The following is a 25,987-nucleotide window of genomic DNA, read 5'->3' on the forward strand; positions in this document are numbered from 1 at the left end:
GCAATCAGCGTTTAAGTGTTCAAATTCGAAGGTGTGTTCACAGACACAGTGAATGAAAACAATTTATTATTAATTCAAATTAGAATATTCGAGGCTTTCACGATGATTTTTGATCGATTGACCTGACCCCTGGAGAAGCTAATCGAATTTTACCCTCACGACGAATATTTCTTTTCTTTTTTCATAATTCTGTTCGAATACAAATTCGAAATTTCGTTACCGACATAGAACATCGTAATATGAAATACTCCAACAATTTCTTAACCGCTGTCTATGTTTAAATCTTTAATACGATCAATATTACTTACATATTATCGATCGTGACGGTAGCACATGGTAAATACTTTCTACAAATCGGTCAGTTTGTACGATTCGATACAGAGGTCGCAATCGCAAGCGTTCGCGGTTTAGGATTGGAGGCCTTGCGAGCGTGGGAGTGCTAATGTGTCGAATTCAAAACACGAAAACACAAGATGGCACCCTAAGTACTTGTAGAAGAGATTTTTCTTTAAAATAATAAGATGGCACGAGACACCACTATTCTTCGACGTACGACGTATTTTACACATATAATTCCGCATGGAAACATCGCGAAGAAGGAAACTCTGTCGCCCGCAAATGCCTCTTATGCGTGGACAATAGCATGTCTCATTTTAGAGCAATATTTTCTTTTCAAGTGCTGAAAAACTGATAGTAAATGATAGACCAACAATTTTCGCGCAGGAAAACAATTTTAATCTCATTTTTGTTTTTCCTTTAAAATTTTTCTTTTATCTTCTCCTATCAGTTTTTCAATCTGCATTTGAAAAGAAAAAATATGTATCCCTAAAATGACACATCCTAGTGGACAAGTATTCAACTTAACCTCTTTTACAATGGCAACTGGCGATTAAAATATCGCGGAAAGATAAATATTTTTGATTCCTTATCGCTCTCCCTCTCTTTATATATACATATATGCCTTCGTGCATGCGGCTGTGTACCCTTAAATCCTACGATTACCAATGTCAGTACAAAATATACATTTACGAGCGATGAAGGAAACATTGACATCGAAATTGACGTAGCGTACAAGTGGGACGTTATTCTCACCACAGAGTAATTTTACAGAGGCGAACCTTTCATTGGGACACGAAATGCGTTGAATTTAATTCCTAATTAAAAAAAAAAAAAATTAATCAAAAGATAATTAATTAAAAGAAAAAAATTATACAAAAATTAGCAATTGTTCAGTCCTTCGCAGTGGTATTCTTAACAATCAAAGAGTGTTTAAAAACAATTTTTACCAGGAACGTTGAAGTTTCGCCCCGAAGAGTACTCTGTGTTCTCAGGTTCACACGCCGGAACAGACATTCTGCGTACGTCGTTTGCGTTACAGAATTTACTACAGATCATCGGGCAGTAGCGTATCTTAATGTATGTTTATATTTCTTTCGATATTCGGCTTGTCCGACGCTCGAATGTAGCGATGGCCTCGAAACGATTCGAATCGTTTCGAACGTTGTACGCGCAATGAAAAAATTTCGAAGAGAGATTCCAATGTTTCAAGTCATTTTAAGATACTCGATCCGATTGTGTGCTCTACGTACGATCATATCACCCTGTATAGTATTACTTTTGTAAGTCTGTCTTACTCTTGGAATAAATCGAATTTTTGTAATGAGAAAATTCCATCGCTACACGCGCGAACGTGATGTGTCGTATACGAGAATATAAGGTTAAAATTACGTATGTATGCTAGCACACTCGTGCGTGTGTTATTTTACGTGTTGTTCTCCGCGTGTTTATATCCATTTTTTTTCTTTTCTCAGGCACACTTCGCATAAATGAATGTACCGACCGATCGATGCGGCGATGGGATGAACTAACGAGTATGAAATTATTAAACACCTTTAATACCGACACGTTACGAGTTACGAGTCATTTCATTTTCGCCCGAAGACTTCGTAAATGCGATCACGAAGCGAGGTTACGCTTCTTCGAACGCACACGAGAATCAACTTGTGCACTTACAAAGTACAAGTCGCCAGAAAAATGTGTAACAAGGTACGCGAGAATTCACTTTGATATAAAGCGTCGCTCTATACCCTACGAACGTTAGATACACGTGATAATACTCGTTACAAACATAATCGATTCGCTCACGCTCGCTCACGCTCTTCCTCGCTTTCGTTAAACTAGATAATAATTATTCTTACGACGCAGTTGTGATTAGTAATTCTAGCAGTAACCCATTACCGTGATCGATATGTTGCAGTTGTTCTTTGGACAATCCACCAGCCCCGTGGATCGGTGTGAACTGCACGTGTCCCCTCTCCGCTTAAAAGTAATCGACGATTGACGATAGTAATAACGCGTAGATCGTTACAAAATTGTAGAAATACGAGAAAGTCTCGTTGCAACTTCGAAGGAACTGTAACCTCGCTCGTGGAAGAGAAAACTCAGTAGATAAAGCAGGGCCCGTCGTCGGATGCTGTGCAAACGATGTAAAAATCCGCGTCGAGTTTTTATCGTAATAGTACGGCTCGCGTAGTATTTACACGTACGACGTATATTTATTCCTTACACGACTACATGAACCGTTTATTTATAGTATTCTTTATGCACTACCGTGGGCTATGGCTATTGCTCGTTTTCTTCAGTCTAACACGCATCGATAAAAGTACGATTTTTATAGTCCGATGGGAATTCTTTTTGTTTCAGTGACACGTCCCGAATCCAATTTCGCTTTCGTCGTTCCCCCTTTCCTCGTTTCTATTTAAATGATCGTACAAACAAGCTTTTCGGGTAAACCAATTTTCACCTGGCCAGGGGGAAGTGATAGTAACGATAGGTACCAAAGCGTGGGGGATGCCCGAAGGATCTCTCGATCTCTCCAAGTAACATATAAAAATCACTGCTCGCGTGATCGTAGTAGCTCACGCCCTGTATCGAGGAACGTGCCGTGCTCGTTGACGGACAGTTGTATGCAAGATGTTCTTCCATTTGCATCGTAGCTCGTTTTTTTTCATTAAAATTCAATTTGCATCGCGCGTGACCACAAAGACAAAAATTTTTCTTCAGCTGACCAGCGTTGCAGCTCGAGGTCGCTTTAATGGTAAAGACGTATCGTCAACAAAAGGCACCAACTTGTTTTGGTTAGAAACGATGGACGTCTGCGAGAAGTCCCTTGAAAAAGATACAGCGAGCGTTTTTCTAACCGGATCGTCTGACGACGGCGCAAAGTCGGATCGACGCGTATTCCTGGCGAAGATTTTCACGTAGAAAAAATATACCAATTTCACGGAACAGTTCGTGTCGCTTGCTCTTAGAAAACCTACACCTGAAATGATTGGACTTCTTCCGAGAAGAAAGGAAACGCGTACGCTGGATAGAGATACGTCTCGTCGCTTGCGAGAAGAATTCGTGAAGAACACGCGGCCTGTACAGGAGTTCTCGTACACTTATCGGTTATTCGTGTGCATGGATCATCTTGTCGGCGTTTAACGTTCCTTAAGTATAAATCTGTAGCAGTATCAAAATAGTAAAAATGGTGCATATGAAGACCATGAGCACGGGGAGGATCAGAATGAATCTGACGGAGCGGCTTAAGCCGCTTGGCTCTTGTCATACGACCTGTTCACCCGATTCTATCGACGCGTCGAACAGGGGTCGTTCGACTTGTGCGTCGTTTGACGCCGATGACGCTGTACCGCCATTGGCTGAACTCTCCCTTCTCGTTTTGCTGGAGCTGGAGAAGCACAAGCATCCGGACTGATTGCGATTCCTTTTCAGTGTGGGCTTGTTCTCGCGGTCGCGTTCCGCGAGACACTTCTGGTAGTAATCGTAGTCCTTTAGGTACCTGTTGAACAGGAAGCGTTTCAGCTCTTAATCCTGGGACTCATGCTTAATTGGTCGCTCGGGACCACATCTCCAACTGCATCGAACTTAAGCTAGAGTAACAATCATTTCTCGAGTATTAAGAACGTATGCGTAGATCATTTTTATGCGTACCACACTGGAGGCCACCGATGCTCGTTCAAGTACTCCTGGTTCTCTGGATGAAGGAGTCGTACACTTCGAGGAGACATCTTGCACAGCTTGTTGTAGTTGACGCACAAGTGGTTCATGCACCAGTCTGCGAGTTGGTCGGCATTGTGCAACTGCCACACACACAAGACGTTGAATGAATTTAGAGGAATTGAAAGTCGTCGATCGGTTGGTATCGATTATTTATTTATGGATCAAGGGAAGAACTGACCTTGCACGGTTCCAGCAGCCTCAGGCAGTTCTCTACAGCCTCGTTTCCCTCGTTTTGGGACAGTCTCTCGAGGTCCTCGATCACCCTGCTCTCTACCAGGTTCACCAGTCGCTGCAGACAGAGACGGTTCGCCAGTTCCAAGAGGTTCAAGCACCTGGCAGAGGAGATTGCTGGGACCTCGTCGGTGTAGAGGTAGCAGAGCAATTTGTGGAACGTGTACTCGCGTACACCAGGAAACACTATCTGTTAACGAAGTATCATTTCAACACGTGGGCCACAAATCAGATGTGTCCTATGGGAACAAGAAAGAACGAATGCTTGCAACTTACCACTTTAGCGCTACTTTCACGAAAATCGCCAGAGAACATGGCTTTCATCACGTCGCATCGGGCAGTGAGAATCGCTTTGTGGGCTGGAACGCTTCCATCGTCCAGATCGAACACCACGTCGGCAAACAGACCTAAATATGACGTTTATGATTAAATTAAGCATAAAACTACATTACTCATAGGATGATCGACAGTCTACCTTGCTCCAGGCAAATGTCTTCCAGTCGTTGCCTGACTACTTGCTTGTAACGATTGTTGAGATCGTTGCTGAACTGGTCTCTCGTCTGTAGACTGCCAAGCACCATCAGCAGCTGCAAGAGCTCCAAGAACTCGGCTGCTTGCCTGATCTCCTGCGAGGAAGGGGTACAGTCATTTTGTGTACTGTTGTAACGCGTTATGAAAATGCGATGATCGATATGGGATATGTCTTTTCTGAAGTCGGGTCACCTACTCCGCGTCGACGACGATTTTAAACCATCGAATGATAAGGTAGCGATTCCATGCACCCATGAAAACTGCAAACGTTTCGTACAATTTTACTACATGAAATTTCACGTCTCTCGTGAACGCTTTTCGCGACTATATGCCACTAATATGTGCGTGCATGTGTGTGTGCTGGTGTCAGCAAACGTATTTCACATTGTACTAACCAGTAGAAGCCCAATAGGAGCTGTCTGAAAGAATACAGCCGCGTTAATTGCCGTGTAACGCACTGATAGCACCGTGCTTATACTCATTACTCAAGCAATGAATTGAGACTTGTCTTAGAAAGGGAATGGACACTTTGTACATTCTCGCGACAGAAAGAAAAAGAAACAAACGTTTACTGTACAGATTCGGCTGATTAAATCTCCTTTTACGTTCTTCGGTGACTGTACCGAGACAAGACCTCTATGAAACAAGAATGAGTGTAGGGTGTGCTTGGCCCTGTAGATAATTCTATCGACCCAACGTACTTGCAGATCGTGGTACCGTTTATCCAAGCTGCCCGTGTAAATGAATTGTAAGCACTGCTGCATCGCCTGCGGTGTGATCAGCTTCGACAACGTCACCACCGTCGTTGGCTGCTGGACACCGTTTGTGCTCTCGGTCTGTAAAAGATAAAAGATAGACGGGTAGAATGTCAAAATCAAAATTCTTTGTATCTTATGTATCTTTTTTTTTTTACAGCAAAAACATCCTCACCAGACATACGCGAATGTTCTGGAAGGCAGGATGATTGAGCTCCCTCGTCGCACCGGCTGATTTTCTTTGATTATCCATCGTGGGGAGGACTTGGAAGCTCGAACGCCGCTTAAGTTGTTCCCAAACTCTACGACAACGTTTCGCAACGTTAACGCGAATGCTAAGAGCTGGAGCGCGTTAGCGTTGGGGTTTCAAGGCTTTGCGTTAATACAGATTTGCGGGATAAACTCACTTTGCGGGTTTTGATTGATCGATACGAATCAGGCACTCGGTGTCGTCGTTGAAGTCGCCCACCGTCGCTTCTCCAAACGTGCTCACCTTAAAAAAAGGCACAAATAACAGGGGAACAACAACGGAGAAATTGTTAAGAGTATTAGTCTGGAGTCGATACCATGCTAGACTCGCTGGAACTTCTGGGCGTCTGTTCCTGAATGAGTTCCATCGTGAAGAGTCGATGGAACGCCGGCGATGCGGCAGCCAACAGACACCGATGAGTCGAGAACGTACAGTTCCCAGCTATCAGAGTCACGTCGGTGTGAACGGGCTTCATCCACAACGTCTTCATGTTCTCTTCGTAAGTGCTCGTCGCGAGACATACCTCTGGCGGGACTGGCTTCGGTGGACAGAAGGGTGCCTGCAAGGATAGTCATCTATCGTAGAACCCGCGAAACGAGGACTTAGATCAAGCAGGATGTTTTAAGGTTCTTGTCTTGAAGAGAACTTCCAAGTGGATAGGTAATCGAGTCTGAGCTGACTGTCGCTTATACCTGCAGCAGAGGCCTCTGCACTCTCTTGAGGTTCGTCATCCAGAATCGTTGCTGCCTCCGTGCAATGAGGGCGGCGCGTATCGAGTTCTCGAAGACCTCGTTCACGCCGTAATAGGTGAAGACGCTGGTCTCGTAGTAGCATACACCGAGCTCCCTCGCAACGGCCCGTGCCTGATCGGGCATCACCAGGTCGCTCTTCCTTGTCGCCCTGCAATCGCGGCAAGGCTAGTGGCATTCGTTCGTATCGGCGAAACGCGCCATGCATCAAGGGTAACTAGAACGCTCGCGAAAGAGTCTCTGAAAGTCACGATGAACTTTGAGGATCCCGCGGGAGCCTTTCTTCGTATGCCAAGGTTCGCTTGATCCTATTGCTAAATGGAATACTCCGTTACGTAAGCTCGAAACGCTAGGGGACGAGTATTTCTTCCTCGTAGGATGTGCATCGATGAGGAGCGCGGTATCTCGGAGAAAAAAGAATAGAGATTCTTGGCTCTTCCATCTGATAAGAGTCGCAAAAGTGTCGACCGATCGGGAAGGCCTGCGGAGACCGCGAAATCAATACTTTGACGCACTTCGCCAAGGGGGCCATCGCTAAAATGGCATCGATGCATTCAAACGAATTCCACATAGGACAAAAATGAACTAAAATTCTAAATGTATGTAATATGTTTAAATAACGATAACGTACCTTACAAAGGGACTACGGTCGCGGAAGTAGCTGAGATAGGTCTCATCCCGATACATGTAGCGCAAGTCGTTTTTACATCCCACCAACAGGACCGGAGTTTGAGGACAGAATCTTCGTATCTCCGGGTACCACATCGCCTTGCAGTTCCGCAACGAGACGGGATTGGTTATCGAGAAACATAGCAGCACCACGTCCGACCTGTAACAACGTTCAACGTTACAAGATTCATCGTAGAAGCTCCTGATCGAGCAGTTACCTGCCGTAGGCGAAACGACGGTCCTTCTCGTGGTCGCCAAACGTGTCCCAGAGACGCAGGGAAACGTTCACGTTGTCCACTACCTCCCAAGATCGCTCTAGAACCTGACGTGTAGTTTTTACTGACATACGCTCTATTCAGGAATCTGTTGTGATCAGGGATGCCGGGGGTAGCGGGAAAGAGGGTCGAAGACACAAAGAGTTAAGGAAAGGAGGGTGAATCTCACTAGGAGTTAATGAAAAGAGGATGAAGCATAGAAAAAGTATCAGGTAAGACTGAAGGACAACTCACGTCTTTGTAGATCCTGTACTGGTCGATGGCCCAGACCGTGGGCACGTGGGTGGTGAGGAGTTGCGAGAGCGATACGTGTTTGTTGCAAGCCCTTGCGCAAATCAGTCTGGTCTTTCCGACTGCTGTGTCGCCCACGACCACGCACTTGACCAGTTCCTGATGCGGCTGCTCATTGTCCATCACCGACAATCTCCCCTGTTCATCCAATGCGCCCTGCCGCGTGCCAGGTCGTTCGAACACGCAGCTACCTCCGCCGTCGGTGCAACCGCTGTCGTACCTCCAGCTGAACACGTCCACCACATCCGATCCCGACCGAGGATTAGACCTGGATCTCGCTATCGGCACGGTCTACGATTGGCTGGAACTGACCGAAATCGCAGGACACGTCGGTTCAGTCGGTGCATGCACGCGACGCCCTTGACGGAATTCGAGAAACGACTTAATCATTGCGGATTATCGTGACCAGTTGGGAAAACTCACGGGACAAGGCACGCCTCGCGTGAGCGACTGCCGGGAAACTATCTAATCTATAGACTGCGGATTTTTATGCGTTTACAGGATATTCGAATGTGCGAGAAACTACGAAATGTACACAGTATACAATAATATAAAAAAAAATATATTGAAAGAAAATTCATATTATAACATCGGCAGAGTAAAATAAGTTTCTGTTTGGGTTCAATTTTTGTAGGTACGTTTGCAAAGACTTTATTTTGCATAAAGATCCGCAGTCTGCTACTATATTTCATACTGCGAACGAATCTTGGATTTCTACTCGACTACGGTGCAGGGAGTACTGTTAACCCTCTGCGGCGCTCCGTTGAGGCTGGACAATGGTTTTATCGCTTTTGACACTTTCGGTGCAAAGCATACCGATGAAGATATTTATGAATTTTCATTGTAGGTGAGGAGGATGTAGAAGTTCAACGCTACTTATACGCAATAGTGGTGTCGTAGAGTGCCAACCCTCGGAATGCACTCTGGACGAATGGAAACGTGGTCGACTTTGATCAAGAAATGGATGTTTAGTAAGAAGAACCAGTAGATATGTGTCACACTGACAATGATGCTTATCTGTTACGAGCGGAAGAGAAGCGTGGATATTCCGTGTCAAGGAATTATAACGGATTTCGACGACCTGGCGCGAAAGGAATACTCATTGGAGGGTTAATCAGGGGCAGTATTGCACGCGAAGAACGAACAGCTTAAACTGGCCTCGTGGTATCGCGATCGGCGCACCCAATCGACAAACGCCGATAGCGAAGCGTTGATAATCGTCGTAGTACATGTAAACGCGGAGATCTTCCACGGTGGTCACGTAGGCGTAGGTATTTTAAGCTTCCGTGCAACGTTCAGACGTTCAGGCACCGTGCATATACATATACGCAGAATGCCTATTGATTTGACCCCGTAAGCGCCTTCTCTATATTTAGTATCGAACCTTCGCAACTCCAACCTCAACCCCGATATCACCTTAACCCTGAACGAACGTGTGGACAGAGCTTTGGTCTATCTTCGATTGGTACAAACCGCGTGAATTCACCTTCCGTCCAGTTACACGCTTTCAAGATTCCGCTTTTAAGATCTCGGTAACGTCGCGGTCAATTAATGTTACGTTTTTTTTTATTCGTTTATAATACGGGCTTTTATAACATATCAAACTTTCGGCAAGTTCCTAAATTACGTTTTCATTTAAATTATTTAATTTTATTAAAATCCTTAAATAAATCCACAGAATCACGAACCTTCGTTTTGGACCGGTTTGCACCGACTCTCGCTGAATCTTGGCGGCGCTTATTTATATCCGGTACGAATGTCGGGTATTTCCGCAGCGATTTGCGACATTTGTTAAATATACATGGCTTGATCTGAATGTCGAACACGAGAACAGTGACGTTCGACTGCGGTGGACGAGCGGTCTATCGGGTTATAAATACTTTAGAATTGTTTCGATCCTTCCACCAAACGACTTCTATTCATGTAAGAATTGTTTCTCTCCAGGCAATTATAAGGAGCATTTCCAGTTTCCTTGATGCAGAGGGGTCTTATCAAGGATGAAATTGCAATATTAAAATGTGTTTTCTATGTTGTACTTGATCCAGAGAGTTGGACTGTAAACGTGAGAGAAGATAGGCGTAACATGGGTACCTTTGAGCAGATGCTTTCATGTCCTGAATCTCCTGCCAGATCAGGATCTTTGTCGAACCTCCACCATCTGCACGAGGATTGCATCCAGTGTTTTAATAATCATCGGTAGAGGTAAATAAGAGGCCGAAAGGTCGAGCAGTCGCGTGACACCGTGGACGTTATCACATTTCTGTGAATACTGTAAAGCTGTATTTCAAACGGACGCGTCGATAGCTGGTGCTAGGTGACAACGTCTATACGTCTATGCAGAACAGTGACTGGTAGACGCGAAAATCGAAGCCCCGGTTGCTCGATGCAGGGCTAGCTTCTAGGAAATGGTCTGTGAATGAATCCATTCCAACGGCAAGCATCCGCCTATCAATCAGCGGGGCTCTACGTCCACAAAATCGATCGAACAAGCGGTCAACGAGATGGTGGAAACTTAAATAAGAATCTTTCAGTCGATGCTCCATGTTTGAGCGTTACTCGAGATCATGTTCGATTAAAAGTTATACTGTTTATGTCAAGACGATAGATCTCACTATACCTCACCTTCAAAAATGCTTCGGGTCTTTTAATGAAATTGTCAGCGTCTTTGCTCTATAATTCTACCTGTTTACTCGTGTATACCTGTGTTCATTTATACCCTTACACTTCTGTAATTCCACGTTTCTATGTATCCACCTCCTTACATACACTTGTCTACCTCTGCTCTATCATTACAGCCTGTCTCTAGACTACCATTAGACGCATTACTCTATCTTCGACGTATCATTATGTCATCATAGACAGGGTAAACCATTTAAACGGAAACGCCTAAATGTCTCCTAAGCTCATGGACGTACGAAGAACCTGTTCAAGGCAAAGTTCAACTGTTCCTTTACCCTATCGTTGACCTCGTTATTTTACCTACCACGAAACTCGAGTGGCGGTTTCTTTTTCTACTCGAAGAACTATTAAGCGAATTAGACGCAGTTAGATAAAAAAAAAGGCCAACGTGGAAATTGTGCCAAACGAGAAAAAAAGCACTCGACGCGACAATTTCCAGGTGGAAGGAAGCAATTTGACGCAGCCATTGCATGCCGATTCAGCCTTGCGTTTCAAGAACTGTTTAAGAAACGTTTTTTTCTGTGCTGGTGAAAAAATCGTGTTTGGAAGTTTCTAAAATCAATACGCAATGTGGTCACGGAGCCGTGCCCGCGATTACTCTTTGTATACAGGGTGGTCCATTAGAAACAGAACGCTTAGATAGCTTTGCAACCAAGATTAATTCCTTGTTTTAAAAATAAATTAAAACGCACGATTAGAAATACAGAAGGTTTCATTGGCAATGCTTCGTTGATTCGTTTAGATCAGCGAAGGCGCCAAGATGTTCCCACTTCCAGCTGGCCACTCTGTACATCGATAATTAGACGAGTTTCTACCGCAATTGTCCGGAAGTTGTCAACTCCTAGCAAGGTCCTATCGATCGTCTAATGCTCTGTTGTTACGTGGTGCAAGTCTGACGGTGTCACGTTGCGTTACTGCCAGCAAACGATCAACGATTCAGGGAAAAAAAAGAGGGCCGCGTTCGATGCCGGTGCACTTGAACTTATAGCGCGATCGTTAAACGTGCAGTACCGATGGCGAGCATGACCTAGAAATAGGCGATTCAGCATGCTTTGGTAAACGCTGGATCCGCTAGCCATTTATCGTGACTATACATAACACGCTGGGGTGAACCCTAGACCTCTGTGTCCTTTGGTCGACTCGACGTTAAAGTTCTCAGGTCAGTGTTCTTCAAACTTGAAACACTTGGACGTAGCACGTGACTCGATATACTCGGATAAATATGCATTTAATTTGCATTTAGTTTGACTGAACCAACGCTTTCTCTGATTTTCTATTTTTGTTAAGGCTCAAAAGCGTGGACTAGCAATCAAGAAGACGACTGAGAACAATTTGTGCAAATAATTGATCAAGCGTCAAGTGGAGTTGTTTTGAAATTCGTGGTTTCGATGAGTCAGCCGTGAAGAAAAAACAGAAGACGGGCCTCGGAACGAGCGTACGTGCAGAAGCGTGCTGCGTGTGCTGACGCATTGCAGAACAAAGTAATTGAGAGGTCAGCGAAAAAACAGAACTATAGAGACCAAACAAAGAAAAGGAATGGCGTCGCGGCGCGCTCGGGAGAGACTGGCCCCTGCCAGACTACTAAATCAATTCCGTCGAAGGGCGATCCAAGTCCAGGAATCGCGGGGTCAACGAGCCGCTCGCGTCGGCGGCATTAATTAAGTAAACAGTGTTCCTATTGCGCGGCCTCTTTCAACGGCTTAATCGCGAAATCTCACGACTACGCCTCGTAAAACGAGAACCTCGCGCGTTAAGCCACTGCTAGGATCTACTGCTGAAACTAGGATCACTGATTCCTTCTTGGACAGAGATCGTATGGAGCAGAGAGATGAGGAAACTTTTCAAGTTCCACGTATCGCTTTGACCAGTCCTCGTGAGATCGCACTCCACGATCAATGGATTTTAGTATAATTATTACGAGTATATTCTTATGGTATGTCGCTGATTTGTTCAATTAATTGATAGCTTCTGTTATGAAAGTAATATCCGTGTACCACGATGTAGCGCACGTACGTGTACAGGGTTAATCGGTCGATCAATCGAGTGGACCGTCGGGGATCAGCTGTTGACGCAGCACGTGCGGATCTAATAGAGATTCGCTCCGTTGACTCCTGCATTGAAAGACGAAACCAATGATTTCACGACCGATGAGACTGCACACGAGTTACAGAGCTATGATTTATCATGCGATGAATACTTCGTCTTGTTTCTCTTTCAATTATGTCAAGTATGTCTGTATTCCTATACTCTTCCAATATCCTCGTCCAATAATAATCATCTACTGTCGTATTTTTTCATCCAGCTGTGGCAGTTGTATAACTGATTCGACGATAAATCGTTACGCTTGTTGTCCCTATCAGATGGACAGACAAAAGTGGAGAAACGAGCTCGAGGAAGAATTCACGTCCAACGAGACTTCGCGTTGTATCAGGGACGCTGGCTTACGTAAGTTGCCACGGGGACTAGACGAGGAGATATGGCCGAGGGAACGAGACAACGATCGACGACCACGAGCAGTTGACGCTGCGTGACGTTTTCGCGAGGACGGTGCTCTTCGTCGCGAAACGGACCGACCACGGACCAATTGCGTTCGAATAGAAATCGCCTAAACGATCAGTGATCCAGCTATCCTCGACCAATGACGTCGTCTCGACGAACAGTGCAGGTTGATCCAATGAATAATTAAAAATACAAAAGTATGGGTTAACGAAATAAGTATCCATCCACGAGTTCGAGGGTAGTTTTTCGTGCTAGGGGATCGTGAAAGGTATTTTAATAATTTCGTACGGTTTATGGCACGTGGATACGTAACCATGGGTACCAGGCAATTTCGGTAATGGCGTTGTAGTCCGTTGTATAGCAAGCTGAACAAAAAATTGAACCTCTAGGCTGTGAGCCAACATTTCTCGTCCTGAATGGCGATCTTGTGTGACTTTTCCTCTGAATTTATCGATGCTCCATTCATAAGACTCCAGTCGGTTCGGCTTAAAACACTCGTCCATTGCCGATTTTAATATATCTGTGCTTGCATATGTTTATAGAGGCAAAAGTTTGCGTAGTTAATTACGCAGAGGATCGCGAAATGACCTAATACTTTGATTCCTTCTTGATGCATGCCTGCTATACTGGTATTTATCTGGGCTCTGTTTACATTGTCGTCGCTCTGTTTACATTGTCGTCACTCTATTCGCTTCGAAGAGTCGAGTCTACAGAAATTAATTTGGGTAGACATATGTGTGTACATATCTTTGTAGATGATCTACGGATTGTGTTTCATCGATGATTGCAATGGACGGAAATTGATGTATGTCATTGTTTAGTTCTCTAGTAGGCTGATTGGGGGTATCGATATTTTATCGGTTCGATGGCTATCACTGTATATCCCATGTTCGGGACACGTGGGGATAAAATTACGTGTTGTTCAATATCGGTTTCTTTTTTATTGTTGAAGGGAATTTTAATTTACCTAATATCTAATCGACTTCGATTTGTAGCAGCACAGAATTAGATTTCCCTTCATAGGGCTTCTAGATTTTCGAATCAACGATGATTTTATAAACAACTCTGGACACGTTGCCAAACTCGAATACTTTCCAAAAGAACGCGTACAAAGTTCAGAAAGTTGTCCACGGCCCGATATAATTATTAATAAACTGAAACATAAGTAAAGGCACTCGGTCGACACTCGAGTCGCCGGGTGAAATCAAGTAGCGCCGAAGAGTCGCCACTCGAGTGCAAAGGGTTAACCGTCTCAGATTATTCGTTAATCATAATTACATATTACCACGTATTTATCTCGAGAACCAAGACCCTGCTAGAAATAAACGTCCGTCGATATTTCGTCACTCACCAATGGATATCGAAGCGTATCCCTCGATCCGCTGCGCTGGTTTCTGAACTGCGCTCAGGATCGCTCAGGTGAAACTCTGCACAGGACACGAACGTTCCACGAAACGACACCCTCGGGAGATCAGGAGAGGATCACCCTCGAGAACACACGCGACAGCTCCGAATCCAGCTGACAAGCCACGCGAGGATCGAGCGCATCCGCGAGGAATACTGCGAGCTGGAGACCTAGCGACGAGTCCACTCGACGCACGAAACGTATCACGTTTATCGGCACGCACCGATCGGACGTCCACGCGCCAGAAGGGACGAGCAGAATTCAGATCGCGAATAGAACGGAAACTGGCAGCGTTCGGTATCGTTAGTCCGATTCGTCGATTGCTATCACCGTAAGCTCTTCACCTCTCGTCCCTCGGATCGCGACAATGGACTAGAAGCTGCAGCGGCACGCTGCACACCCAAGACGCACCACGCAAGTTCCAGCTGACGTCCTGGCGAATCGAAGAAGTGGGGAGGGACATGCCAGCACGGGGTACCGGGGCTTGCCCTCGTGGATTTAGATCGGCCCACGTCGCTCGACGGTCGACAGTGTCCGCGGTCTTATCTTTTCGAGGCGAGCCTCTTTCTTCGTGCAACTCACCTTTTCTGGAGCCTATCCTTTTCGAGGCTGCGGAGACTGCACCGGAGAACTTTGGACGCAAGGTTCGAGTCGGCAGCTAGTACACTTCTCGAGGGTCCTCCTGTTCGAGGAGCCTAGCGCTGCAGAAGCTTTCTGGATCGTTAGACCACGTCCGAAGACTCTGTACGCGCGCAACGTTTCGAGTCGAATCTTCTCATCCAAGTCCCCCTTTTTCCGCTTCCTCCTGTTCGTTCACCCGCGTCTACGTGGCATTCCTCGAGTATCGGACCACCGATACACCGACGAAGGACGTCTCGTGTCGCCTCGGAGGACTTTGAACGCGCGTGACCAGTACGTCTCCAGGTGTTCAGCAGCGAAGATCGACTGAGACGTTTAAACGAACGCGAGAACTGCGCGGCAGGCCATCAAGCGACCCAGTCTTTCGTGTACCGTCGATCGAAAGCGTTGCCTCGCGAAACCAGACCACGCTAAGCTGCCTAGGAACGCGTCCCGTCGCCGTCGCGGCGCACGTGTGCAAGGTAGACGACCAAGGGGACGTTGGGACGCTGCCTGGCCGATCGTCGACGAGCAACTCGCGATAGCTGAGAACCCAGCCGCAGGAAGAGAGAATCAATTGGGCGAAATCGTCGAACGAGAACGACGATGAGGAGGGGAACCGTTCGAGCGAGAAAGAACTATGCGCCGGCGACCAACCGCGCGACACTGAATGAACTCGTCTCTGACCCCAACGTCCTGCTTCGCTCCAGAGCCACAACCACCCGTCTGCCCACCCACTCGCCACCCCCTACCATCCGCAGTACCTACTTTTTACTCGCGAGATTCGACGATCGTCAACTGTGACACGAGTCACAGTTCTTTCTCGGTTCTTTTCCTTCTCATCTCTCCGCTTCAAAGGCAAGCTAAGTTGAAACTTTGAAATTTGAGTCGCTCAAATTCGTTGGATTATTTATTTGCAAATTTAGAACTCGCCGTAGGTTGACTTTGAAGTTCAGATCTGCAGAATCTGGGAAATGTAGAGACCTACAAATTCGTCCAGAATGGTATTCTGCTTGGTTCCCATTCGTCTTCTTTAAAAGCAGGAAACGTATTAATCTTCGTCTCTGTAGCGATGATGGTGACTGCAGAGTTCGTTGAGTTCTTTTATTGTTTCGTAGGGCTTCCTTGACGATCGTGATTGCTATTGACCACCGGTATGGTAGACTCGAGAGTCGATCGAGGACCATTTGTTCAACTACATAGATATACATGCAAAAATGTATATATAAATTCGCATCTGACTCGTTTTTGTTACTTGCTCCACTGCGATCCTCAACCTAGCGATGATTAATCACCCACTCTTTCCTTTCCTTTCAGAGCAGCCTAATCTACCCTTAAGGCAGGCTACCCCTAACTCGGTCAAGCACCAAGGACGTACGCGGACCGGAAGTTGCTGTTTTTTTCTTAAGAGTGGACGTACTCGAATCTTCTTCAGTGATCCCTGTCCATGGACGAAATGCGTCACGAGTTTCGGTCAGGGATGAGTGTCTTACAAAGGGAGTCCAATTCCTTCGCTATAGTAATTATAGGACTTCGACAAAGGAACATTATATGCTGCTACGCAAAATAAAAGTCGAGACCGGGAAATAAAATGCGTCGAAACGCGCCGCGACGCTCCGTGCGCATGTTAGCCTCGCTGTGACGTCAGGAGGCGAAAAATCAATCCACCCCGTCGTCGCACTGTACAGTGCGGCAGGACAGAGACGCTGCACCGTGGCTCCAAATCCCTAAAACGTGGTCAAAATACCCAAGCTCCTTTTAATTCACCCAACGTTTCGTATTTATGGGGTTCAGAAGACGCCAGTTACGAAATTGAATAGTAACAAGGTGATTTTTTTGGGCATTCGATGTAACAATTCGTTACTCTCAATTGAAAACTTTATTTTTATTAATTTAGATACATTTAAATATATATATATATATATTGTAAGGGATATATAATTTTATCATTTATATATATTTATATAACATTTATTATTTTATATGTATATTCGTATAATAATTTTATTAACGTTATCTTAATTTCGACCATGTTTTTCGAATTTGGTCTGGCAGCTCTGAAACTTGAAATCCATTGACGCGTATATAAACATATGATCGACGTCGCGTGTTTCCTACCAAGTGAATTAAACGACCGCGAGACAGGGGCCTCGTATTGCATAAGCATTATGCCAATTACACGGGCGTGTGCGTTCTTAACGAGCCAGAGCAGGCAATTAATTAATTGATTAAACACTACTGTTCGAAGGGATTGCGTAACGATCGCGTTGCGAGCCTCTGCCAGGGCGTTTCTATTTTTTCAATTGTCGATCACGACGTTTGTTTAACTCTCGTTATTTTTGCTTTTCCATTTGAAAGTTTAAATGTGGAAGGATTCATGGATGCTTGAAAGGATTTCATGGACACGTAAATATGCCTCGAATTGAATCTATTCGAAGAACTCCGGTCAGTTCGTCTACGTTCCATCCCATTTACTTGTTCCTCGCAACTTCCAATTAGTTTCCACGAGGCACATTATCGGGTTTCGTTAGAAGCAACAACTTAATCCTAGGAACAAATTTCATTCGATACATCATACACCGAAACGATTCGAGTTTCCAACTTGTGCACGGCGATACACGTTCGTTGTCGAAATTGAATCGAATTACCGTCTATTCGGAAAACGGGAAAGTGTTGTCACCGATCTATGGATGGCATAGCAGTCAATGTGTAATCTGTCGGCAGGGGCGAGCGACACGCCACGTTAGAGGACAAAGCATGTTGTGATGTTAAGATTGTGTTCGTCGCGTCGAAAGGAATTCCTGCCACGCTGTTGTTCCTTGTCTGGACCTCCATTAGCTTATCAAGTCCGTTAAACGAACACGAAAGAAGACAAACGAGGCGGTCTTAAGTGTCTGGAGGTTGTCGGTGCAATTGTCGGGCAACAGATTAGCTCCTGTATAGGCTGATTAGCGGAAGTCAACGCGACAACTTGATGCACGACTTGGTGAGCTGATGTCGGTCTTGATTTGATTCTCTGATTACGTTTTGTCTTCTGATACGTGACATCGATACCAAATAAATTTCATCTTCGATAGAAATCGTATCGAACCGTCTTGGCGCTCTAGAAAATTGCATCGCGAACTTTTGTTTGACAAAAGTATAACAAGGTAGATAGCTCGATAGAGTAAATTGGGATGTTGAATTATTATTTTTATTTATTTTTTTATTACTTTTCTTTATATTCTTAGAAGTACGTTTATCTTTCGACGTACAAAGAGGGAAAGTAACGAAGCGTGGCCGGTTCTCGCGAAAAATCGGAAGTTTAAACATACTTAGTTTCGATTCTCACCGCTGGTAGCGTTGATAGTCTACTCTAGCCTGAATCGATAACATAGGAAACGATACGGAAATGGTAAAGGCGCGCGCTTATTCGATACACTATTAGATAAAAGAAAAAGAAAAAAGGAAATTCGTTACGTAGACGAATTACTAATCGATGTTGAGTTTTCTAAAGGAGCCCTGCATTCCTTCTAATTCCACCAGCAGTCTGGATTTAGATTCCGGTAGTCTAGCGCTTTCGTCCGTTCGACTGAGTTTCTCTTCTCGTAGGTACCAGTCTCTGTTCTTTTCGATCTTCTTCTTCCATGCGTCTGAAAATAATATTCGTCGACAAAATAATAATATAGAATCGTATATAACGATATAATAATAGAAATTGCCTGCGTTACTATTACCGACGGTTTCGAATCGATCGAAAGTTATGGTAAGCACTGCACGACCGCAGAGGTCACTGTCAGTCGGATTACAGATTTCTCTCAGACAATTACGTATTTAAACTTTAGATCTAACGAACCATTCAACTCGTCGAAGCTGCCCGCTTTGCCTCCCCATTCCTTCGGAAGCATATCCTTGTCCATATAGGAATATAACTCCTCTCCGCCACCAGTGTGCACACGAAACTACAAAAAAAATTAAATACGGTATAAAACACAATTAACGCTCATCTATTCGATTTCATTCGTTGTATTTCCTCACCTTTTGGACGAGTTTGTCTTTAAGAAGGGGATAGAATATATTCAGGATGCTCTCGATGAACGCCGGCGCGTGAAGAAAATGGACTCTGTGCAGTCGCAGGGGCATGCTGTCCTGCACCGCCATCATCGATTTTCTCACGACGCTCTGCGTTGGGCTGCACTTCGTAAAATGGACTACGCTGAAACCCTGAACGCAAAATCATTTTTAATGCTTAATTTCCAATACCTCATTTACGATGCTTAATCTTGCGGCTCGAAGAAAAAGGAATCGGGACTTTGGGAGAGAGATACCTCGAGATCGATGACCATGATGTTGGAGAGGCAACGTTCCTCCATCAACCGGGCGTCCAGGACCATAAGGATGCGTTTGGAAATCGATTGAATGGAGAAATTCTCTACGGAGGTGTTTCGCAGGCGTAGGACTGTTACGCGGTGTCCGTCCTCCGTCAAGGATGGCAGAACGAAATAGTGTCTAGAAAGGAATTGTAAAGAATCGAGCCTTCGTCATAGAACACTTGATACTATAGTTGAGATTATACTCTATTTCTATGGAAATAAATCATACGAAGTAGTACTATATTAACGCCTGTTCGAGAGACAGAGTTTAATAAAATGGCGAACTATTAATTACATGGCTTCGCAGCATTCTTGAATGTCCCGTGAGAATGGGTCACGCAGAGAGAAGAATTCTGGTATGGCTGTACGCACGCTGAAGTATCGTTCCAAAATTAATTTGCATCTCTCGATGCTGTTCTTGCATCCAAACAGGAACCTCTCGAGTCTCGCGTCATCTGTAAACATTGGTTACCGAACGTTTATTCTAATTTTACTCGATCGATTCTTTGTGTACAAAAGATGAGAGATGTGACCCATGTGATTAGGTAGATGAGGCTGCTTCGAGAGCCACTCGCGTATCGCCGCGACGTCGCGTCTCCTCATCTCAGGATTAGGCGGAACTTCCTCGTCGATGCGTTTCTGTTGCTCAGCCGTCGGTGGTAACAGCGTCATCGTGCGCTGCAAAGATAAACGCGTTCTTTCGTACAACGAGAAAGCCTCGAAACCTTGAAAGTGTCGTTACACGGTGTAAAAGTTGCATCGACAAGAGTCTCGAACTTCTTGGAATATTATCAGTTTCAGAGGAATCTCGAGTGGACGCAATCTTTGACAGGAAATGCTGTCGACTATCGAGGGAACCACTCCTTCGATATTGACACTCGTCACGTAACACCTTTGCCCAAACAAAGTCTCGTCAATGTTCAAGTTTCGCGACACGAACCATAAATTACTTTACGCAAAGATCTGGCTAAGTTAGTAAGCTTTCTAATCCCACCTAACGTTTACAGCTACTTGTCTCTATGTCCGTGGCATAATCATGCTAATTGAAGACCAGAGTTCGGGTCCGTACTACGAAACAGGAAACAAACGAGACAGATTCTTCCTATCATTTTTCTGTTTTACGTTTCTCTTTAACGATCATTTCTGCGATCGAAGGCTCGGCAATCAGCCATTGTAGGCAAATCACGGTAGTTTCATCGAGACTACTAAGGTCAGACTATTTCAAGCTGAGACTACTTCAGAGAATATCACCAAGCACAGCTGTTGTATCTTTGGGAAGAATAGGAAAGGAGAGGCGTAGAAATGAAAATTGGCTCCATAAATATTAACGCTATTCGATGTAAAACGAACACTTGAAACTATAAAAATAGGACTCGTATCGTTCGTTCTAGCGACCTCACAGCAACGACTTTAATTTAAATGTACCGAAATCGGAAAATTCGTGGCGCGAAAGGTTAACAAATTTTGTTGTAAAGTCGTCGAAGATCTGCTTCCACTAATTTTTGCAAACGCATTCTCGGTAATTGGTAGCCTCCTCCGACCTTAGATCCGTCGCCTCGCGTGATCTTTACGTAAACTATCGAATCTCGAAGGTGAAACGATTAAGCGTGACCAGAATTCGATGTCGATCGCGCATCGTATTCGTTTCCGAATGCTAACCGCGAACATTTTCGTAAGTCGATCGACTTTCGTCGTTTACACTTTGGTAGAAAGCGCTCGATCGAGCGACATACGTGACCGAAATTGATTCGAGAGGGCACGAACCGTCGAAGGGGATCGCGATGCGCGGAAGAATCCATGATGCACGTAAACAATAAGGAAGGAGAAGGAACCACGGATGCCTTTTGAATTAGGATATTCGATTGTTTCGTAAACCTTGTAGAAAGTTTCTCCTCTATGTTAAGAATTCCCGAAAAAAAAGTCCTGCACTTTCAGCACTTTGAAATCTTTTTGAAATTGCAGGACTCGCAGAGCCTACAGAGTTTGCAAAAATCAGAGGACTATAAATACGGATCTTGGGTTTCCGACGCAAGTAGAACTTTGAGATCTTTTAATTTTATGTTTCAATTTCAATGTCAGTTTCAAGGGGTACGATATATTATCGCTATTTAATAGAAGAAAAATACGAGCAGATTTCTTTTTACCACATAGACTGCCAGATTAATACCCTTGAAAATCCTAACGCGGCTAAAACGATGTTTCTGTATAATTGGCAATTATACAATCTGATATTTAGGGTAGCTTTCATTTTTGAAACCTGTCCACAATTCATGAAATGTTAAATTTCTCACTCACCCGGTACCAGTGCGAGACAGCAGAGCCTGAAGAATGGTAGAGAAGCGCAGAATTTTAGAGAAGAGTCACAGGTGTGTCAAAACAATGCGCAGAGCGTGGCGCGCGACGTCCAACTGCGCGCTTCTTCGAAACACATCGACTCCTCTCTTCTTAGCGGGTACACAAAGTGGTCCCCTCCATGACACACGAAAACCATGGGTGTTCGTAGAAAAGTACCTGAATCCTGCTACACCCACGGTTCTGGCCGCTGTAGCATTTAGTACCTATCGCTACGTGACTGGATTTGACACCAAAGTATCTCGTGGGAACTCAACATGGCACAAGAACTTCATTTAAAATCTTGCATGCGTTCGAACCTTCAAACCTTCGGACACATCGAAGAAACTGATTCAGATTTCTTGTAAATCGACGTTAACGCTACGGCTGCCAAGTTGAAACTCGTGAAAATGTCTACAAAGTTAAAATTTTGTCTCGAAAATATCGAAAATTAGATAATTTAACGTCTGTCGTAAAAATTTCACCTTTGGAATTAATTATTTTTCGTTTCTTAATGAAAAATACTGTTACGCAATAACAGATAGTTCGACCGAGATCTTCGAAGACTAAAGCTTGAATTAAATCGAGCGTTTAATATCGGATTCGAAGACTATATTTTGTTCAAATGAATTTAATCGTTTCTTTCTCCAAAATCGCCTCGAAGCATCGCTCGCTCTATCGTACGCGAAATGATGCATCGATCAACGGAAGTTGGCAACGTTTCGCGGACAGCACTCGACGTAGGAAATTCACGTTAAATCCTTAGAATTAGCAGAAACGTCGCGACGACAAGGGACGGAATGAAAAGACTCGAACAACTTACGAAATGCTGGATTGTCTCACCGTGTGCAACAGCGCTTGCATAACCTGCATCTGGTGCATTCTGTTCTCCACGTGGTAGAAACCTGATCAGTTAAATCGCGTTGTAAACAATTGTACTTCGATTCGATTACTGCGTTTATTTTGAATTGTAGTTTTCCAAGATTCGCTGGTCCGAGGGGGGTCGATTCCAGCGACTGTTGCGGTCTAAAACTAACTGCAAAGAACAAGAAGATCTCGCGCATTCTTCAATGCAGTTTGAGCTCCGCCGACGGTGAACCAGCTGCCAGAGACGACCAGCCATCGAGTGAAATGCTTCGCGATAATCGCAAGCGAGGACCATCGGCACAGAAACCAGAAGAGCAGCCTGAATCATAAAAAAATGAAGCGATCCTTTCACTGTCGATTCAGATTTTATTTTTTACCCTACGACCATCAAGATCGCGGCAGTTTCAAAATTTTCTCTTTAAATTAACTACGATTCTAGACACCCAACTATTACTTTATTCGGTTTGGCTTCTTGTATCGTCGTCCTTCGGAGTCGACGAAAATGAGATGGATTATCCAAATATAAATATATAAACCTACAGGTGAGGCAGTGTATCGAAATTAACGACCGATAGCGTATTTCGAAGCCCGTTTAAACGTTCGAAATTCCCCGAGTCTCCCTATCCCAAGCAACGATCTCCAACCTGAACCGCAGAGAAATTCGCGCGTCCGCAGTTTCCTCCGTTCCGTGGATCCCGACGCTCGTTAATAACGTTGATCGTCGACGTTGGCGTCGAATAGGAATAAATAAATCGGTGGTCGGTCACGCGGCAGGTGGTGAGAACGCGCGAGATCGCCGAGGGTGGTCCCGGGCGTTGTTTTCATTGTGAGTCGCAACCGTAACTCGCCGACACGTACGTCGTACGTAATATCATCATTATAACGCGTCACACAGATGCGCCGGGGACATCGAGATTTCGTTTTTATATATATATTGCGGTTACGTTGGCTTTGTGCCGTCTCCTCTCTAAAGAGCAGCCAGAAGGACCCCTGGAGAGGGAAGGTTCCGCGTCTCTGCGGGGTCGAACGATTCGCCTGCTACCCCTGTCGACAGCTACGGGTAATCTGTACGCTCTTCCTGCTTACGCTTCCCCACGTCTATATATTTCACGTGTCTTTCCTCTCACGGGTCCATTACCTGCGAGTTAACCCTGCGGCCAAGTCGACGCGCCAATCTGGGACAAATTACCTACGCTCTTCAAACTACGGTAGCCGTTATCGACGTTATCCTTCGTGAGGTGGCAGTACCATTGAACATAGAAATAGAATAGGGTACTACATTTATAAAAAGAGTTGTATAGTTGAAATTTATTTACCGTGCAAATATTATTATACGAACTTTACCTTTTTGAATTCTTGCATGCTCGCACAGTCGAATTTCCTATAGATGCGTGAAAATATGAAGTCTACTGATTATACATACTTTTCTACTACATACACGGTATATACTAAAACAACAGGCGTCAGCGATCAAGGTATAGTATAGTATAGATATCGAAATCGCTTCTAGCATCGTTCGTCAAATATCATCCAAGTGAACTCGGCGCCACTATGCACACCGGTGTCTTCCGTTTGGTCGACACGTCAAAATTTCGCTGGTCCAGTCGAGATCGTCGTCGCTAGAAAGATCCTGCCGCGTGGGATCTTTATCATGTTGGAGCCGCTGATAGTGCTGACAGTGTTGAACTGTTTCTTCATGTTCAGCTCGACGGTGACGACCTGCGCGTTATGGTAATTAGAATTTTAACGCTCCTTCTCTGTTCTCGCACCGGAAGCTGTGAAATTTGTTTGAACCTAACACCAATTGACCGGTTACGCAAAGTGAAATTTAGTTAAATACTACATTACCTCATGGTCTTTCTGCATTTTTATCCTGTCATCGTGATGCATGTTAAATATCATTTCTTTGTGTACTTTCATGTTCGAGCCTATCGAAGAGCAAATTGCCACTCGCGATGAGTTTACTTTTTAGCTGTCCTCTCTGTTTCTTAGGTGGCAATACAGAAGTCATCGGTGCTGTTTCAAGAAAGACCCCGCGTCACAGGCGGCGAGAGAGGCTTTCTCCAAGTTGAAGAGCACCTACGTGTCCAAGACCTCGAAGAAGCCTGGAGTTTCGAGGAACGAGCCTGGACGTGGCTCTCCGAAGCAAACAGAGAAATCCATCAGTCGCAGCAAGTCGAACTCGGCGGTGAATCACGAAGCCAAGAGCAAGAGGACGTCGAAGCAAAAGGCCAAGTCCGATCCGAAGCACCTGTCTCAAAATAAATCGCCAAGCGAGGAAAGAATTCCGTCCACGTAAATACGAGAAATAAGACTATTTTTTAATGTACATCGTGGACTTTTTTTTCGCGCGACGCGTTTACAAAAGAGCTTTCGTTCCAGGGAAACGATCGGAAACTGGGACCTCGAGGACAAGACGAGGATGTCGGAGGCGTCGCAGACAGTGAACGACGGAAAGTCAGCGGTAGTGATGGAGTACTCGACGGTGCAGAAAATCGTGCAGATTCTCGACGACGATACCGATTTAAACGCCACCAAATTGGCCATCAAGGAGTTGAACGCCAAACAGAACGGCGAAGAGAAGAAGTCTGACTTCGATAGCGGAAAGTCTGAGGCGATCCCCGCGTACACACCTCAGACTTAATTTCATTGAATTTTACAGAATTACACCTTCCCTCGTCGAACTGCGAATCAAATCGATTTTAATAGAATAAGTCACGGCTTAATTTTTACAGAATAAATAACAAAAACTTTTAATACACCTTCCCTCGTGAAATTGAATCGATTTTAATAGAATAAGCGACGCCTTGAATCGCAAGCCTTGAATTTTACAAAATAATTGTGTCGAAACTAATGGTAGCGTAGGTTGCAATGCTCGTAAAGCATTCACGGTCCTTCGCAGGGTCTCTGAATGAATCTTCGCCGATAGGGTTTTTCAATGAAGTTCGCAAAGCGCGAACAGGTCTCGCGTGAAAGTGCACGAGTCAGCTCCTCGTTCATTCATCCCGCAGACCAGCCGTGGAAAATTGCTTCGTTACGGCCAGACGAATCGTCCTCGGGCTTCTTCGTGCCTTTCCATCGGCTGGAGTCAGGCCTGTCGTTGCTCAATGAGCCACCGTTGAAACGACGCGACGATTGATGGCGCGACACCTCTCCTGAGACCGTATTGTCGCGCCTCAAAGCGACCTCGTAATTACCCCAAACTACTTCTTTCGACGTTGGTAACGTCATTGAGAAATTTCGACTCATTCGATTCAGGGAGAGGGGACTCGAACTCGTGTCTGCGGACACGAGAAGCTTCGGGTTGAAACTCACAAAATTTGTAGATGCTTGAGACTTTGGAGTGTAACTTCTTACACGACGTCAGATCGATTTAACTTTTGCGTTAAATTTCCACGAGGTTGGAAAGAAAACGCGAGAGGG

At 44.9% G+C, this 25,987-nt stretch overlaps 3 protein-coding genes across 13 annotated transcripts; 1 reads left to right on the forward strand and 2 right to left on the reverse strand.

Moving 5' to 3' along the window:
- Positions 1-167: 167 nt before the first annotated feature.
- Positions 168-15,671, reverse strand: LOC128875817 (rho-related BTB domain-containing protein 1). Of its 7 annotated transcripts, XR_008456889.1 has the most exons (16): positions 14,343-14,962; positions 7,757-8,120; positions 7,466-7,569; positions 7,210-7,407; positions 6,522-6,729; positions 6,146-6,388; positions 5,987-6,072; positions 5,755-5,881; positions 5,526-5,660; positions 5,220-5,243; positions 4,769-4,919; positions 4,570-4,700; positions 4,241-4,483; positions 3,994-4,142; positions 1,287-3,841; positions 168-1,154 (listed from the first exon to the last, which is right to left on the reverse strand). XR_008456889.1 is itself a non-coding variant. In XM_054121717.1 (15 exons), the coding sequence occupies exons 2-15, from the start codon at positions 7,934-7,936 to the stop codon at positions 3,607-3,609; spliced, it is 2,214 nt and encodes a 737-aa protein (XP_053977692.1). In that variant the 5' UTR covers positions 7,937-8,120; positions 14,979-15,671; the 3' UTR covers positions 168-3,606. The 7 variants fall into 7 exon arrangements, 6 of the variants coding, with proteins under 6 accessions (XP_053977692.1, XP_053977691.1, XP_053977695.1 ...); XM_054121717.1 differs by lacking the exon at positions 14,343-14,962 and adding an exon at positions 14,979-15,671 and having other exon boundaries at positions 168-3,841; XM_054121716.1 differs by having other exon boundaries at positions 168-3,841.
- On the forward strand, positions 10,551-25,296 carry LOC128875820 (uncharacterized). 5 transcript variants are annotated; one of them, XM_054121727.1, is made up of 5 exons: positions 10,551-12,719; positions 12,795-13,157; positions 24,075-24,295; positions 24,557-24,859; positions 24,947-25,296. In XM_054121727.1, the coding sequence occupies exons 2-5, from the start codon at positions 13,131-13,133 to the stop codon at positions 25,206-25,208; spliced, it is 813 nt and encodes a 270-aa protein (XP_053977702.1). In that variant the 5' UTR covers positions 10,551-12,719; positions 12,795-13,130; the 3' UTR covers positions 25,209-25,296. The 5 variants fall into 5 exon arrangements, with proteins under 5 accessions (XP_053977702.1, XP_053977701.1, XP_053977704.1 ...); XM_054121726.1 differs by having other exon boundaries at positions 10,551-12,425; positions 12,514-13,157; XM_054121729.1 differs by lacking the exons at positions 10,551-12,719; positions 12,795-13,157 and adding an exon at positions 21,939-23,772.
- On the reverse strand, positions 18,224-21,809 carry LOC128875819 (alpha-tocopherol transfer protein-like). The gene is made up of 7 exons (XM_054121725.1): positions 21,662-21,809; positions 19,900-20,044; positions 19,662-19,821; positions 19,322-19,502; positions 19,032-19,217; positions 18,850-18,955; positions 18,224-18,646 (listed from the first exon to the last, which is right to left on the reverse strand). The coding sequence occupies exons 2-7, from the start codon at positions 20,036-20,038 to the stop codon at positions 18,486-18,488; spliced, it is 933 nt and encodes a 310-aa protein (XP_053977700.1). The 5' UTR covers positions 20,039-20,044; positions 21,662-21,809; the 3' UTR covers positions 18,224-18,485.
- Positions 25,297-25,987: the final 691 nt, after the last annotated feature.

The sequence above is a fragment of the Hylaeus volcanicus genome, chromosome 4 (assembly GCF_026283585.1).
Source record: "Hylaeus volcanicus isolate JK05 chromosome 4, UHH_iyHylVolc1.0_haploid, whole genome shotgun sequence".
Classification (NCBI taxonomy): Eukaryota; Metazoa; Arthropoda; class Insecta; order Hymenoptera; family Colletidae; genus Hylaeus; species Hylaeus volcanicus.

Bases quoted from the DNA above. Each gene is read 5' to 3' on its own strand.
- LOC128875817 (XM_054121717.1), bottom strand. From the start codon at position 7,936: ATGGACAATGAGCAGCCGCATCAGGAACTGGTCAAGTGCGTGGTCGTG. The intron at 5,244-5,525 runs GTACGTTGGGTC...GTATTCTTTCAG, and splicing joins AACGGTACCACGATCTGCAA to ACAGCTCCTATTGGGCTTCT. The intron at 4,920-5,219 runs GTTAGTACAATG...CCTTCCTCGCAG, and splicing joins CTCCTATTGGGCTTCTACTG to GAGATCAGGCAAGCAGCCGA.
- LOC128875820 (XM_054121727.1), top strand. From the start codon at position 13,131: ATGACGTCGTCTCGACGAACAGTGCAG. The intron at 13,158-24,074 runs GTTGATCCAATG...AATCGCTTCTAG, and splicing joins CGTCTCGACGAACAGTGCAG to CATCGTTCGTCAAATATCAT. The intron at 24,860-24,946 runs GTAAATACGAGA...CTTTCGTTCCAG, and splicing joins GAGGAAAGAATTCCGTCCAC to GGAAACGATCGGAAACTGGG.
- LOC128875819 (XM_054121725.1), bottom strand. From the start codon at position 20,038: ATGACGCTGTTACCACCGACGGCTGAGCAACAGAAACGCATCGACGAG. The intron at 19,218-19,321 runs GTATCTCTCTCC...TTTTGCGTTCAG, and splicing joins TCATGGTCATCGATCTCGAG to GGTTTCAGCGTAGTCCATTT. The intron at 18,956-19,031 runs GTGAGGAAATAC...TTTTTTTTGTAG, and splicing joins AAGACAAACTCGTCCAAAAG to TTTCGTGTGCACACTGGTGG.